The 15,141-nt window shown below is 39.0% G+C and overlaps 1 protein-coding gene across 8 annotated transcripts; it reads right to left on the bottom strand.

Annotated features, from left to right (window-relative positions):
* Nucleotides 1–1,127: 1,127 nt before the first annotated feature.
* Nucleotides 1,128–14,908, bottom strand: LOC124304598 (F-BAR domain only protein 2). Of its 8 annotated transcripts, none has more exons than XM_046763027.1 (12): nucleotides 14,549–14,908; nucleotides 12,670–12,981; nucleotides 11,644–11,901; nucleotides 11,343–11,538; nucleotides 11,001–11,165; nucleotides 5,011–5,110; nucleotides 4,462–4,729; nucleotides 4,097–4,367; nucleotides 3,462–3,942; nucleotides 3,172–3,388; nucleotides 2,745–3,093; nucleotides 1,128–2,662 (listed from the first exon to the last, which is right to left on the bottom strand). In XM_046763027.1, the coding sequence occupies exons 1-12, from the start codon at nucleotides 14,576–14,578 to the stop codon at nucleotides 2,592–2,594; spliced, it is 2,718 nt and encodes a 905-aa protein (XP_046618983.1). In that variant the 5' UTR covers nucleotides 14,579–14,908; the 3' UTR covers nucleotides 1,128–2,591. The 8 variants fall into 8 exon arrangements, with proteins under 8 accessions (XP_046618983.1, XP_046618984.1, XP_046618986.1 ...); XM_046763028.1 differs by having other exon boundaries at nucleotides 5,020–5,110; XM_046763030.1 differs by having other exon boundaries at nucleotides 5,020–5,110; nucleotides 11,046–11,165; nucleotides 14,549–14,904.
* Between the last annotated feature and the right edge of the window lie 233 nt (nucleotides 14,909–15,141).

Raw genomic sequence — 15,141 nt, 5'->3', positions numbered from 1 at the left:
CGACTCAATTAACTTTGGCGTGGAGGTAAATGTAGGGCATGGCAGTTACCGCCGCCCAGTCGTGCTCCTTTCCATGCTTGAAAAGAATAATACCCATGGCTGGCTGCTTTGGCAATTTTCAGTCGACGCTGAACCACAAGAGCACCTAAAGAGGCATCACTGATACCTGACACCGATTATGATCTGAAAACTGCGTCGATAAGTTGAGGGCACTACACTTAACTTCGATTCTTCCGTGCTGTAAACGTAAAATTATTATTTCTCCTATCACGGATCCGCATTTATATCAGTAAAAAAATATGTAATTCGATCGACTAACAGAAGATCGATCAAGAATTTCGCTTCACTAAAGTCCCACGTGGGTAAGAACTTTGGCAAGAATTAAGATAGTTGAATGTATGTACGCACGTACATACCTTAGAGCATTATATGCATACAACTGTAAGCGGAGGTTTTATACATGTATATTTAACCGATTTTCAAAGAACTAATATAAATTTGAAATACGAAGCTTAACAGGTTGTCCAGCAACCGGGTAATTTAGGTTCAGGACCAATCCTCAATTTTTAAAAAGTCAAAAACCGTGCAGAACAAAGAGCCAACTAATTGTAAGTTTCTTTACAATGAACTTGACACATTTGAGTGTAAGAAATCTACATATCCTACTATTAATGCGGTAGATTCGTAATAGCAAATTCAATGTGTAAAAAATTAATCTTGAAATTCGACAAGTGTGCCGTGATGACATCTGCAAATATTCTTAAGGATGTGCCTTGGTCGTTTTCCAACTTGACGTATATATCTCGAAATAACGATATCTACGTATCTTGTAGGCGAAAAGGGCTTAACAGTTCCATTCTATACAAAATTCTGAATAAAAACACTGCAATGTATTTTCATTCGACGCAGAAATAAATAAATGTATACTGAAACGCATATTGTTTTATCCTTCATTACTTTTGGCGTGTATACCTTATTCGAAATCTTAATATGGATACTAAATTTTTTCGGCCAAACAAGTTTCTCTTTTTGCGTTCGTTAAATCAATTTACAAAAATTTAGGTAAATTAAAAATGGCGACATTTCGAGATTGTTGGGTTTGAGACGAAATGATTTATATGCAAAGCTCATTTTCTTAAAGATAATTCTATTACACTGGACCTGTGTTTCAGGATAATTAATACGGTAACGAAAATTTTGCCGAAATAAATTTCTTCATTTTTCCTGCTAACAATTTCAGTATTTCCAGACAGTTTGCCACCATACTTACGTAATATTGGACCTTTTACGACCAACATCGTTAAAAAATTTTATGCCAAGGTGGGTGCGAGAAGACATGAAAATTAAATGATATTTTCAAAATCGAATTTGGCCGAATTTATTACGCACAGTTGGAATAATAAAAATTTTACGTTGAACCGTTTGATCGAGATCAGTACGCGTTCAATTCAGATTTCGTTTCAAAGTCGGAGGTTCTTCACTTTTACGAAATGTCTGAAGATTGCTTCGATTTTTCTCTGCGGAATATAAGTTCCTGAAATTTCCCAAAATTCTAAATTATTGGTGACCCTGCGAAATGAAACTACTAATTACAAGTTTTAATATTATTGAATTGATGTACATACATACGTATGTACGTATGTATAGCATATGTAAACACGTATTATACGTAGTCAATTATTTACAATATTGAAATCATGTAGTTGATATCGCAATTATTTCCAGATTACGTTAAATATATACGCAACTATGCGAGGCACGAACTGATACTTGCTTTGAGTCTAACAAACTCGTGTATAAAGGGTATTATAGGGAGTCTACATAAATATTTGCTCGAGAAATGATTTACACGAACCCCGCATATCATCATTCTGGCTAAATTATTGCAGTATGATGATAATTCTAGAATCCTACCAATCCATACATAAAATTTCCATAAAGTGAGAATGATTAACTTGGAAGAATTGGTTACGAGTGATAGAGCGCAATGAATAAACAATGGCAAAGGTAGTCGAGATAATCGAATTATAACATTGTCCATGATGATGAAGATAATGATGATGATAATGACGACGACGATGATAATAACAACAACAAGAACAGTAATGATGTTAATAGTAATAATAACAATAATTAATAATATTAATGACAATTTAAAAAAATACCATAATAAACGTAGTGATGGATGATAAGGTGATCTACTTCGAGCGCGTGTGTGTTGTGTGTAGAGAGTAAAAAATATGTCAAGTCGATTCTATTCCGTTTGCAAATCATCCTAATTACAGTTTATAGACACGACTAAATTTAATGTACTTACTGGACATCAAAGAGAGTTCTACTGACAAAATATACTGGAACTGTAATATTTTAGCAGATAAACTTTTATGACAAATATAAGGTAAACTTGGATTGCAAGTGAAGCTGTATGCGCAAAACTCTTATATTTGTTTCTTTGGTATCCAGGATACATATTCAGGTTATAGCGGCCCAAGACAGTGATGATGAGAAGGGGGAAGGCAGGGGGGGGGGGGGGTCGAAGAAGGAACCGATTCCTCTTCTCGATGATGCCGCATTTCTCGATGTACCAGGCATCAGTTTATTGTGGACGGCGGCGCCGCATAACGAGGTCTTAGATCCGAATCACCATCGCACATATACCGCCCTGGAAATCGTTGGCCCATGTTATTTGCAAGTTTTTTTCATCATTTTCTCTATCGCTTGATAAAACATGTCAGGTGACTTACCGGAGACAAATCTCCGCTTCACTAAACTAAGCCTATACCCAACACCGACGAGTTCAAACTCAACCCCTGATAGAGTAGTGCCTTCACAATTGAATTGCGTGAATATTGTTCCCTGTGATCCTGGCCCTTGATCCAGCTCGATCCTTGCTTTAAGAGATCCGACACCACCACCTTCGCTATGCTGCGAGAGTTCGGTGAATTTCCACAATATTCGATTAGAATCAGGAAGCCACTGAGCGAGCGGCTTACTGTGCAGGCTCTTGAAACCTCCATCGATCAGTGAAGCAATGTGAACATTCAGAAGCGGGCTTGGTAATGCCATTGCACGACTGTTGTACTTGTAATCAATCTATGGATGAGATGAAGCTGATTATGAACAGATCACGGTCTCTAAAATCATCAGTAATCTGTATTCGTAGCTACATACTTTCAAATCAGTATGTGTTGTTTCGCATTTCCAATATGCAACGAGTTGAAAGGGGCACGATCCTGCACCATCCTTGTTCTTTATTTGATACTTGAGTATATCCACATTAAAATAGGAAGCTGAAGGATTTTGTTCGGCCTGCCGTCGGAGCAGGGTGGTTAAGGCACTCATATTGAAGTCGAATACCGTACTGTCAGCTGTTGCTTGCGTGGCATCCCTTTAACGAATATACAAATTGATGAGAAATATTGTTGTTCAATAAAGGATTCTTTTGTACTGTCAAGACTTACAAGCTGATCAGCTGACTGTTTGGCAGTAACCTTTCGAGTCTGTTGCTATTTTTAACACGAAAAATTAGCTTAGCAGGATTTGGATTATTAGCCAAAACGGCAACGATGCCAGCTGGAAAGGATAGCATCATATCTCCGCTGAGCTTCACCTGACATCGAGTTTCATCTGTACCCCGAAAGTACGAGTGAACTATTTCATGGAACGCGACGGCTAAAGGTATTGTATCAGCCAGACCAATTGTTAGGGGCGAGGGTCCCCTCGATGATCCGACCGCCACGCCAGATGTTCGAAACTCCAGACTGGCCACACTGTCGGCTCGAGATAACGTTGCCGGCGAAACTCGACCACGGGACGTTGCCGTACTCACCCCGTCTCCTCGTCTCGAAGGTGGCCTTGGAATCGCTATAGAGGAGGCACTAGGTGACTGCTTCGGCGGTAGAGCCACAGTGATTTCCCCTACCTCGGAAAACAGATCACTGTCTGAAATATTGAAAGTACTCTTAGCGAAGAGTGTTGATAACATCTTGCATCGTTAATTTTTCATCTGCATGCGTGACCCACCCACTGCACAAATTCTCCCGACTTTGCCATATTCTACCTTCCTCTGTCTTCAAAAATCAAGATCTGAGTTTACCTTGGAATCGTGGGTTGGGGTGAGCTGTGGCTGGGGCATGCGTATGTAGCGAGGGTTGAGAAATTGTGGGCGGAGAGGATAGAGGTGGCGGGCTTTGAAGTGGTGCGTAAGGGTGACCGCTTGTCGGCGTTGAGGCACTGGACGGTGTACTGTTGGGATTGAAGAGGTTCAAGCCAAGAAGGTCAGAGCTGGGCTTTCCTCCGAGCTGCTGAGAGACGGACTGTGACCTCTTCATGTGGTGATCCGTATCGGCGTTGGACCCTCTACGACCCTGGTTGAGTGTCACATTTTCATTGGAGTTGCGAGGGTAAACAGTACAAGTGTATGATATCAATAAGGTGAAAGAGAAGGGTACTCTAACTTACCATAATTGTGCCTACAGGAGACAAAGAGAGGTTTTCCACTGTTGCTCGAAGCTCGTCGACACTAGCACTCATCGGAGCACTACCGTTGCTCAATGGTTTGATTTCAACGCGAATTTTACGCTCCCTTTCATCCTCGGAGTCACTGTCCGAGCTTGAGTAAAATCCTCTTTCGTTTTCCCAAGGATCAACCTTCGGCTTTATACAGAATCCGTCTTCGTCGACCTCAGGTGTCGGTGTTCCAGACTTACGACCGTCATCTTTCTCCTCCCTTAAATAGTCACGTAACGTGAAAATTTGCCTCCTTGACCTTTCAGTAGATAAATTCTTCGGCAGCCCCAGTGCAATCATTTTATACTCTCAACTGTTTGCATGATAAGAAATGTGGCAAACTGTACAAGTCGTTTCCTCAGATTGTGGCAGTAAAAAGCCTACACAAATCCAAGGTATGGTATGGTTTGCAAAAGACCAGATGTCATCAGTCCAAATAACTTTAATTACATTCGGGACAACATTGCGTGCACTAGGTCTGCCGAGCATGCATATACTGACGGGTCGGACTTCTCTTCTTTGTTGCTGCTAGTCTCCACTGTGTCCTTTTTCTTCTTCGCCTTTTTCTCTTTTCGTTTTTCTCTCCTACTTCGCAGGAACCCTGTAGATGGTCAAGGTTGGTCACTGTGACTGTGGTAAAATTTGATACAGATAGAAAAGGTGGACGTTTGTGAATACGATCAAATAGGGAATAAGAGTAACCGATAAGATAAGCAATCAATATGTATCTGTTGAATTTCTTAACAATTTACACATATCTGTCCCAATCGTGATCACTAACGCCTCCTCTTCAGATTTCCCACTGTGCCGAGTATATCAAGTTTGTCTGAAATGATTGACAATTCTTCATTTGCTCGCCACAACTGCAGTGTGGTTTATGTATAAGATAGACCATGTACACGTTTATTGCCATTAGGCATATGCGGATAACCGAATCAAGTATCGGACCTGGGTGAACGTCGACTCAATCAGTCAGTAATACTGAAAAGGTAAATGCACCGGATTCAACTGTGGTTCTTGTGGCTAGTGCACGTTAGCCAAGCTCGTGTGAGGTTGGCCATCTGGCAGATACCGATGTTACCACTGTGTGGCACCTTCCTCTTAACAAGACGTGCCACCATGTGGTGCTGGGGACCAGTGTTGTTGGACTGTGCCGAGTTGCACAGTGACAAATTCAGATATATCATACGGTTCATATCCGTTTAACACTGCGAAATTCACTCAGTCCAGAAACCAAACACAAGTATCACGAGATTCTGCGGCAGTATCAAGCGAATACAGCGGGTCAAAATGGTGGTTCACCTCCAGAGGTGGATGGATACCTAATGATTCGAGGCCACCGCTGTCGTCCTATGCCATCTATTCAAATGGCATAGCAGGTGACATGGGAGGCTTTCAATCGGCCAGAATCCACTTCGGGAGGTATACTTCAGATGCGCTTGCATATATGTATTAAAGTAAAGTCGAATTCCTGGGGATTGGGAAAAATTTGAATACCCGCACATGCCTAACTGCTTTACTTTAATTAGACTGCAATGGTAGCTAAGGGCTAAGGTAAAGAGAGATTTACTTTCCAAGTGTAAAAATTGTAGTACAAAGTAAAATCAGAGCGAGTGCCTATAGTAGAGTAGGTAATAAATGTATAATTAATGCTGTACATAGCGGCATGTGCATCACGACAGCTACACTAGGTCTGCGTGTCCACAATGGCATGCAAATAGATTTTGTGTTCAGTAGGTGTACGTGCATTTTCATGACTCCTACAAGCGACTTGCTGAATTTGACAAGACCCCCCACAGAATGGCGCAAAACCGCTTCATGTCGGGTCAGACTTGTTACCCTGCCACTAGCATAAAATGAAGTCTGAATATTGATACTTGAGATGAAATGACTTGACTAAAAAATTCATACAATACAGAAACACAAGATAAAAAAATAATAGTAGCATAAAGTTAGCTCTCAGTAAGACAATAAACGCATGTACACACAAACAAGAGACAACTACTTGTTGAACCCAAAACGTGAAACAAATACATCCAAACAATTTGTTTGCTTCAATTTCACAAGGCGAGCAAGGACCTTTGTAGTAGTTAGTTCATATGGTTTAATTACTAAAGTAAAATGTCAGAACTGATGTAAACAAGCCGAGGATGGTATGGTTTTTCTTTGACCTCACACGCAAGTAAAGTTTTTCTTCCACCTCACACAAATTTTTAGGATAGTGTAATGTATATGTTGTACTGTCTAAGGAACCACCGCCACCACTGAATCGAATACCCAGCAAGTTCAACGACTATAAAAATTGTTTTTCTAACAACTTCTAGTGTTGATAAAATTAAAACAAAAAAAAAAAAAAAAAAAATTGAGCCTAGGTAATTGTACAGTATTTTACGATGAGCAATTCAAGGCAATAACGACGCGTGAACCGACGTGAGAACATAATACTAGTGATAGAAATGATAAGTTGGAAAGTATATATTTGAATTGTCAACGTGGATGCGATACGCGTGTCTGAACTACAACTTCACGTCACTTGGAAAATAAATAGTTGAAATCACAATGGGGGCCATGCATTGATTATTTTATGAGGAACGGCTCACCTGAAGCCACGGCAACGTTGCCCCACCCCGTCTCCTTGACGCTATCCAAGTCCAATTCCCAATTCTATGCAACGTTTACTGTCTTAATTGCTACAGCACAGATAAATTCTAAACACTTCTTGTGTATTAATATATACGGACCTATACCCATCAATTTCCGTGGAATGCAAACTTTTGTTCTTGTGTTATTGTTATATCGCATTGCAACCGAAATACTTTGACAAAGTAATGTCGTCTTTGTACAGCAACACCCAAACGATTGTTAGAAAAACAATTGGCACGTGTTGTCTGAAGGAAAGTACGAAGAAGTTAGTAGCACAAATCTATAGTTATCGAATGGATCAAGTTTCCTATCACGTTTTTCTTCTCAAATTACGCTACCTTCTGATGGTTAATTATGTATTTTTCCGTGTCAAGATTATGAGAATTTGTTACGTACAACTATAATTGATAAGTATTGCCCTTTACTCGGACAATTTTGTACATGCCGCTTCTTATTTCCTACAGGTAATATGTGCAGAATAGCAAAAATGAATGTATAAATATCACCACAACCAGGAGAAAATTTGAAAGCAATCGTGGTTTGGCTTGTACTGATCTAGGTATGAGCTTCCTCATCTAAAAGTTTGAAAGCAGTGCATATAGCTACAAACTGAGAAATTATTTAACACGCGAGTAATTCCATATAAATTCGCAAAACATCTTTCAAATCATTCAACTTTTCAATTTTGTGACAACTTGGGTGCAAGTTTCACAAGAGACAATATGTCAGGATATCTTAAGAACCCGGCAACGCAGACGATATTGTTTTTCAGACTCTAAAAACCTTGACGGGAAAGGAATCGAGAATAACCCTTTTTAAAACCCGAATGTCAAATATACCGATGGGATGAAAACTTCAATACCATCAAACTAAATGCTTGTTCAGGTTTATCCTGTGAACAGGTTCGGGGATATACAATCTGAATCTCACAACAAGCTATAATTCTTATTTTTTTCCCCCTCAAATCTCTGTCTTGTACCGCTTCGAATGTATCGACATTAAATTTTTTTGTAAAGGCATGTAATACAATTTATTAAGTGTGATTTGATCTGGAATTACTCCAAGAGTGGTGCACGGCATGCACACCACTTTCATGTTTAAACGCAGGCAAGTTTGTTAAGAGACAACAATAATAGATTACTGTGAAAATGAAGGAATTAATTGTGCGTGTCGATAGTAAGAGGAACTTGGAGTGCATCAGATTTGAAGTACAGGGTGTCGAGCGACTGACCAAATTCCCTGTGAATAACAAGTTTCTGAGATCTGAGTTAAAATTTTTCCTCATTTAAAATATTGTTTTGGCTGCTCGAATGACTGGATTGTGTCATGAACATAAGTAAACAGAGTCCTAACTGCGTTGAATGAATGTGATATATTTCCCTGAGCCATCAGTTCGTAAAGAAAATCTGTAATCGCTGGTAAATGAATATTCGGCGTACCGAATGAAATATTGTGGATAAAATGTATTAAGGTCTTATTGAACGTATATTTCCAAGCAAAAGTGAGTCTTGGTGAGAATATTGAACACTTTGTTAGCGGTATAAATCTGAAAAAAATCAATCATAACACAGTCGATAAGATAATTCGTTTTGAGTAACAACAATGCCAAAAATTTGTTAATAAATTGTTTAAATAAAAATTTGTTCAATAAATCTCTAGTGAAATTTGTTTTATTTCATGTAGAATGAATTGACGGATTTTTCTGAATATCTATAAAATTTTTTGAAATTTCTGGTGATTTTGAAAAAGCTGGTTTCGAGAATTTTTTCAACTTTGAAAAATGGTTCAAAAGTCCTGAACTTTTGGATAGGTTTTCGTAAATGGTTATGCATTAAACTCAATAAGTTTTAGAGGCATGGAACAAATAGTTTTATAAATAGTGTTAAAAAATTTTGGAAAAGGCAATTATTCAAAATCGCCCAGAATTCCAGACAAGTTCATAGGTATTCAGAAATATCAATGAATTCATTCGATATGAAATAAAACAAATTTTCGTTGAAACAATTTATCCACGAATTTTTGGTATTATTATTACTCAAAACGAATTAACTTATTGATTCGCTTATGACTAGTTTTTTCAGCTTTTTATCTCATGCAGTGTTTAACATTCTCACAAAGACCCACTTTTGGTGGGGAATATCAGTCCAATAATACCTCAACGTTGTGAGAGCAAACGATTGTATCAAATGGATGAAAACTTTGGATATGTCAAAAGTTACACAAAATCCTCTGAAATTTACACAGAATCCATATTTCATATGTCCAAGTTGTTTCCAATAGCGATATGTTCCGTAAATATTCACTCTCAATCAAGATAAAAGACAACGTTTAGTACGAAAACAGAGATATCACTCGATGTGGAATCACCCATTCATTTTGGCAGCATTGGAATTTCTGCAATTACCGGATTCTTATGTTCATCGAAAAATATCACAATTTCGACCCAACTTCGAAAACGATTGCTCAGTATATAATCTCGTGTACGACTGGCTTCGTCGTGCAGTGACAACATGAATTGTGTGAGATATGTAACAAAAAGCGGCATATTTTTTTACAATTTTTTCTCTTGGCTTGTTATAAGGTAAGTAAACTATTCTCGATAAAAAGTAGCACTGGCGAATGATTAGCAAGTGTACTACGATAGGCCGAGAACCACTCCAACTTCCTCTCAAGGATGGTTTTATTCTATCCTCCAGATAAACAGCTTAACCAGCAATCGAAGTACAATCAAGCATTGACCTGAAATCATTTTGCTCATACAACAGACGCGCATAGAGGAATATCAGAATTGAGCGGATTACGAAATAAATTTATAGTTGGAAATAAATTTGACAAAATTGAATTTCCACTTTCGAATTTCGTTAATTAGAGACCAAAGAATGAAGAAGGTAAGAGCAAAGTCTGGTGACAGTGTGCACACCAGAAATGAGAGTTAGGTAACAACACAATGTTAAGCAGTTACATTTGGATCCTCTTAGAGGGTTCCTGGAGATGCTGGAAGGTGATACTGTGGAAGATGGATTGTTCCGCTGAAAATTGGCCAGGGCTGTACCGACAGACCCTGCATTCTTCTGTCGTTCTGAAACAATACTCGTCGCTTTCAGCGCTACTTCATTGAGCTTAAGGCGTAAGCCTCAAACTTCAGATGTTTCCTGTATATAGTACAGCAATTGTACTCTTATTGAAAATAGATCTGTTGCTGGATTGCAATTAATGAATTAAAATATTGTTAGCGCCAGTTTCAGTCACCGGTTAAAGAATGTTGGAGAAGCGTCACGATGTAACGGCAATCGCGATCGCATATAAGCTTAACGTGCAGAGCACGCGATTGCAAAAAAATTTTACATCTAGCAATGGTCAACGCATTCGTGATTATGTGCTTCATTATTCAACTAAATTCCTAGCGTGATGAGTATTGTAATTAAGTATTGAAGTGAGCTATCATACCTATTTACTCTGTACTCACGCTACTGAGGTAGGATCAAACCTGCTTCAAAAATAATTCATACATTCACTGTTTGCACAGTCGCTTTTCACGAAGTGAGAAGCATATATTTATCCCTACTTTGCTGCTCGATATTGAGGCAGGCTTGACATGAAAAAAAAAAGATATGTTGATATAAAACATAAAAGTGTAATACCGGCTTGGATCCATGTAAAGAACCTACCCTGGGAGTTGGACATGAAAAGATTAAGGAGTGAAGTGGTGCGACGCGACGCCTTGGTCGGTGGCTGTAGTTCTTGTTCTTGTTCCTGGTGCAGTTGCCGTTCTATTTCGTGTTCCATATTTTTCGTATTTTCCTTATTTTTTTCAGGACTTACGCGATCTTTTCCTCCCACCAAATTACCTTGCCCCTTAACTCCCCAACTTTTTGTTGAATTTAGTTTTTTACCAGCAACCCCTGTTTCACCATTAGCGGCCTTGGAGACATCCGTACTACATTCCTGTTGGGCTGGTTGTGTTGTAGTCGTCGCACTCAAGCTCAGCATTACCTCTTCGTACTCGATGACACCTATATGGATGGTACACAAATGGTAATCTAAATTAGTGTTGCGTCGATATATGTGAACAAAGCTCAATTTAAATCAATAGTCCAAAATGAACGTAGTTGCGTCAAATAAAGATACTCTACATTTTCTAAATGTTATAGTTTCTACCATATTTTTCAAGAGAAATGGCAATTTCTCACCTGGCTTCTCAAACCCTGTATATTTGCTTTGAACAAATTGTTCCAACAGTTTGTCCACGGTCATATCCAGACACTGTCTTTTGAAGTCTATATGAACTTGACCAACTTGCTCATGATTACTCTGCAGAACATCGGCGTAAGTGTTTAAAAATTCCTTCATATGCTTTAAATGAGTTTCCTCGATGTCTTGAAATCGCTAAAAATGAAACTTAATTTGTCAGTGACACAAATTAGGGACGGAGATTTCAGTTATTTGTTATTAGGCATCAATTGTTGTAGAAATATGTAACAGTGTGTATACCTTGCAGGCCTGAGTCATTTTGGACTCAAAATCATTGCGGATTGCATTATACTTTTCCACTAGTGCCTTGTAATCGTCTTGAGATTTCTTGAATTTTGCATCAGCTTTTTCCAGTTCTCGTTGACTGGCATTGTCTTTTCTCAATTTCTCCAACTCTAAACCTTTTTGGACACACATGTCCTTTGCCTTTTGTAACGTAACTGTTGTATTTTGGATACTTTGTACGACATCTAGAGTGCTAGATTCCTCTTCCTTCACCTAAACATTAAATTTTAGTATCGATCAATATAATTCAGTTAAGTAAAAGACAATTTGGATGTATAATTTTGAAAGTATCAGAACTGTATTCATTTGCAGGAGAACCTTGGCCTGAAAATTTGATAAATCAACCAACGGCAGTCTGGGGGCTGAACAGTGGGCGGCAATTGATAAGCTTCCACTGCAGAGATAAAAAAAATGTGAACTGAACGGGGCAGAGACAAAAGGAAGGGCATCTGCTATGTTGCCAGATATTTTTTACTCGGGAAGTGACTCAATTGTTGAGAAAAAGCAGAAATCATGTCATGCTCCTAGCGTAGCTGCGCACCATTCCAAAATACTTTCCTTTACGGCGCAATGGAATATTGCACGATGGATCAAAACAGCGATAATAAAATTATACAGCAAGGCCAATCGTTGATAATCTTGTGCACCGGGAGTAACACATTAGAGCGTCAAGTGATGTCATTCATTGAAAGATGATGTTTCAGTCATTGAATTATATGATGTAGATCGACACATTATGAGAACTTGTCTGTATAAAAGATGTACATAAGTTTTCCTTGCTGTGTATCTTTGTGGAATTATGGGTGACCATAAGCTATAAACATTACAATGTAAGTTGTGACATAGAGCGGTTAAATGAATCTACTGATATGAATTCAATAGTGTATCCATTACTTTCAAAACTAAAAAAAAATATTGGTCCCGACAAATAATCAATAAATCAGTTTAGCTCTGAATTTGCGATATTAATGCAAGTCTCACCACTTTGTGCTTTTTATGAAGCTCATCTGCATATTTGGAAACATCTTTGATCAGCTCCCCAACTTTCTGTGCCATCTGTAAATGGAGGCCAGCTAATTTTTCAGCAGCACCTCGCAGTGCCGCCCAGACAGGGGCGAAAGTTCCATGACTGCCGCCACTGCCACTCGCCTGCTTGGCAACTTTGCTCAGAAGCTTGTAATTACTTTCTTCAATGGCTGATCTCTCGCGCAGAAAGTCTGCCAGTTCTTTACTTGCGATCGCCCCATGCTTCATATTATGGTACAGTACATCAAACCCATTATTCTTTTCACCCTATGGATTTGGAGAAATTTCATTATTCTAACAACACATGATCTCTCGAATGTGCTTTTTAAGGACTAACAAGAATATACATCCCTTTGGCATATATACAATGTCATAAACAAAGAGGTAACAGTTATATCTTTGATAGAAAATTGCCGTCTACATGAAAGTCATATTTTCTAATGAGTTATTTTATCCTGGTTGCAGTGACAACAGGAACTATTTGATGAACGTTCATTATGTACGTCAATTGTGAGACATTCCTGGGTAATAGGTACGTGGTGCAGTTAGTCACCATAAACTCTGAACAATAAAGAATATAGAACCTGCAATTAATTTGGATCACCTAGCTTATTGACCCTCGTTTATCAGTCGATATAATACTATTATTATACACTTTTATTTTATTGCATTTCTTATACAATATATACTAGTATTGTTATATACTATATTATTATCTTATACAATTAAGAACCCCTAGGGAACATTTTGTGTGAGGCTTCCATATTGTAGCTAAAATCAAAACATTACCTGCACTAATTTTCATCATAATAAATGACGTAGAAAGGATGAATATTAGGAAACATCTTGGGTTTGTAATATTTTTGCAAAAAAATTCTTGTGCCCAACCTTACCTGACATCGATTGTTTAATTGCCAATGAAAGACACAGCCTAGAGAAGCAAAAGTAGAAGACAAAATGCTGAGACCTTTATAGTTTGATATAAGCTAAATGGGTAATTATGGAAATAACGTTGGTAAAGGGCTGAGTGTATAGGAATTCTTTCGTCTCATTGTACGCACGCTCATATATATCAGGATATTGCGTACATATGAAAGCTGAAACATGAACTGTATTACTCCTAGGCTCGATTTGTCAATTCGGAATGACGTTAAGTAGCCTGGAGCAGTGACTCTCAGGCAAACGTATGGAACCACCGTCGCGTTTATTGTGAATGACATTTTATTTCAGTCAAGAGTCACTGCCTGAGACTACTCCCAACCACTTCGAATTAACAAATCGAATGAAACTCAAGTTGTAGGAGGAGGAAAGAGCAAGAGGAAGAGCAAAAGTAAGAAGAGCGAGCGGGAAAGATAGGTAGAGGATTGGGCATTCGAGCCGCGCGTAGTATATCGCGTAACTCGACAGTCCCAAAACAATTCGTAAGCCTGGCGTAAATCGCTAATGATCACTATCATAGGGACATGTTGACTACGTTTTCATCCATCTGTATGCTTCTGGTATTTACAACGTTCGTAACGTTAAGGAATTCATACGACGATGTTGTGATTCGGTCATTCTTGCAGGGCCCAAATAAACGTATGATGGTAGGTATAGTTAATAACGTATACACAGACGGGAAGAGCAGAGCGATAGGCGAAGAAATTCAAGACTGACGATAGGAAAGTGATTGACAGAAGGCTGAGATCGTCGAACGTACTGTCAAGTGGACAAGAAAACGGAAACAAAGAACAATGCAACTTCGCAGTGACGCGGTGGGAATCGACACATAACCTGATGGGCGGAGCGGAGGGCGAAATTTCTCGTTTACGTTTGCAAAAGCACAACCACTTACCCAGAAATAATCAGCAAAGTCCACGGTCATGGTGAGTGGATGTCAGGCCGTCATGTTATGCACTCTGAACCTCACCGTCGCCCACTTTCGCACCACGCTATGCTGCACTTCTTGCCACGCCTCTCGCCATCAACTGATGAACACTAAATGTAATTCAATTTGTGTTGCGCTCAGGATATGAATACAGTTAACCAGCCCCTGACCACCGACGATCCGCAGAACCGATAGAACCTCGCGTCACGACAGTCGACGATACACAACTACCAGACTCTGTCTCACAACGCCGACAACGTTAAACATTCTCTTTTTTCCAGTTTCTTTTTGATTACAGAACTACAGCATTGGCAAAACTGACATACATTGCACGGTTAAACACAACTTTTTTGAGAGTCGCCGTGAGACACCGTGTAGTAGTTGGAACACCCGATGGCGTAAACTGTGTCGCTCTGTGTCGTAGTTGGAAAACCCCTATTGTCAAGTTGCGTCAGTTGATGAGAGTGTCACCCGTATTCATAGTCCTTCCTTGAGGAACAAGGATTCCTTGTTCCTCATTTCACGTTTCATAGACCTTCCTCGACAGAATAAGGAGCCTT

Source organism: Neodiprion virginianus, chromosome 5 (genome assembly GCF_021901495.1).
Source record: "Neodiprion virginianus isolate iyNeoVirg1 chromosome 5, iyNeoVirg1.1, whole genome shotgun sequence".
Lineage (NCBI taxonomy): Eukaryota > Metazoa > Arthropoda > Insecta > Hymenoptera > Diprionidae > Neodiprion > Neodiprion virginianus.
Note: the sequence above shows the minus strand (reverse complement) of the source record. Positions and strands in the feature narration are given on the sequence as shown.

Excerpts from the sequence above, each read along its gene's own strand:
- LOC124304598 (XM_046763027.1), bottom strand. The coding sequence starts at position 14,578 with ATGACCGTGGACTTTGCTGATTATTTCTGG. Across the intron at positions 12,982-14,548 it reads ACTTTGCTGATTATTTCTGG|GGTGAAAAGAATAATGGGTT; the intron begins GTAAGTGGTTGT and ends CCAAATCCATAG. Across the intron at positions 4,368-4,461 it reads CTCCTGTAGGCACAATTATG|GGTCGTAGAGGGTCCAACGC; the intron begins GTAAGTTAGAGT and ends ACACTCAACCAG.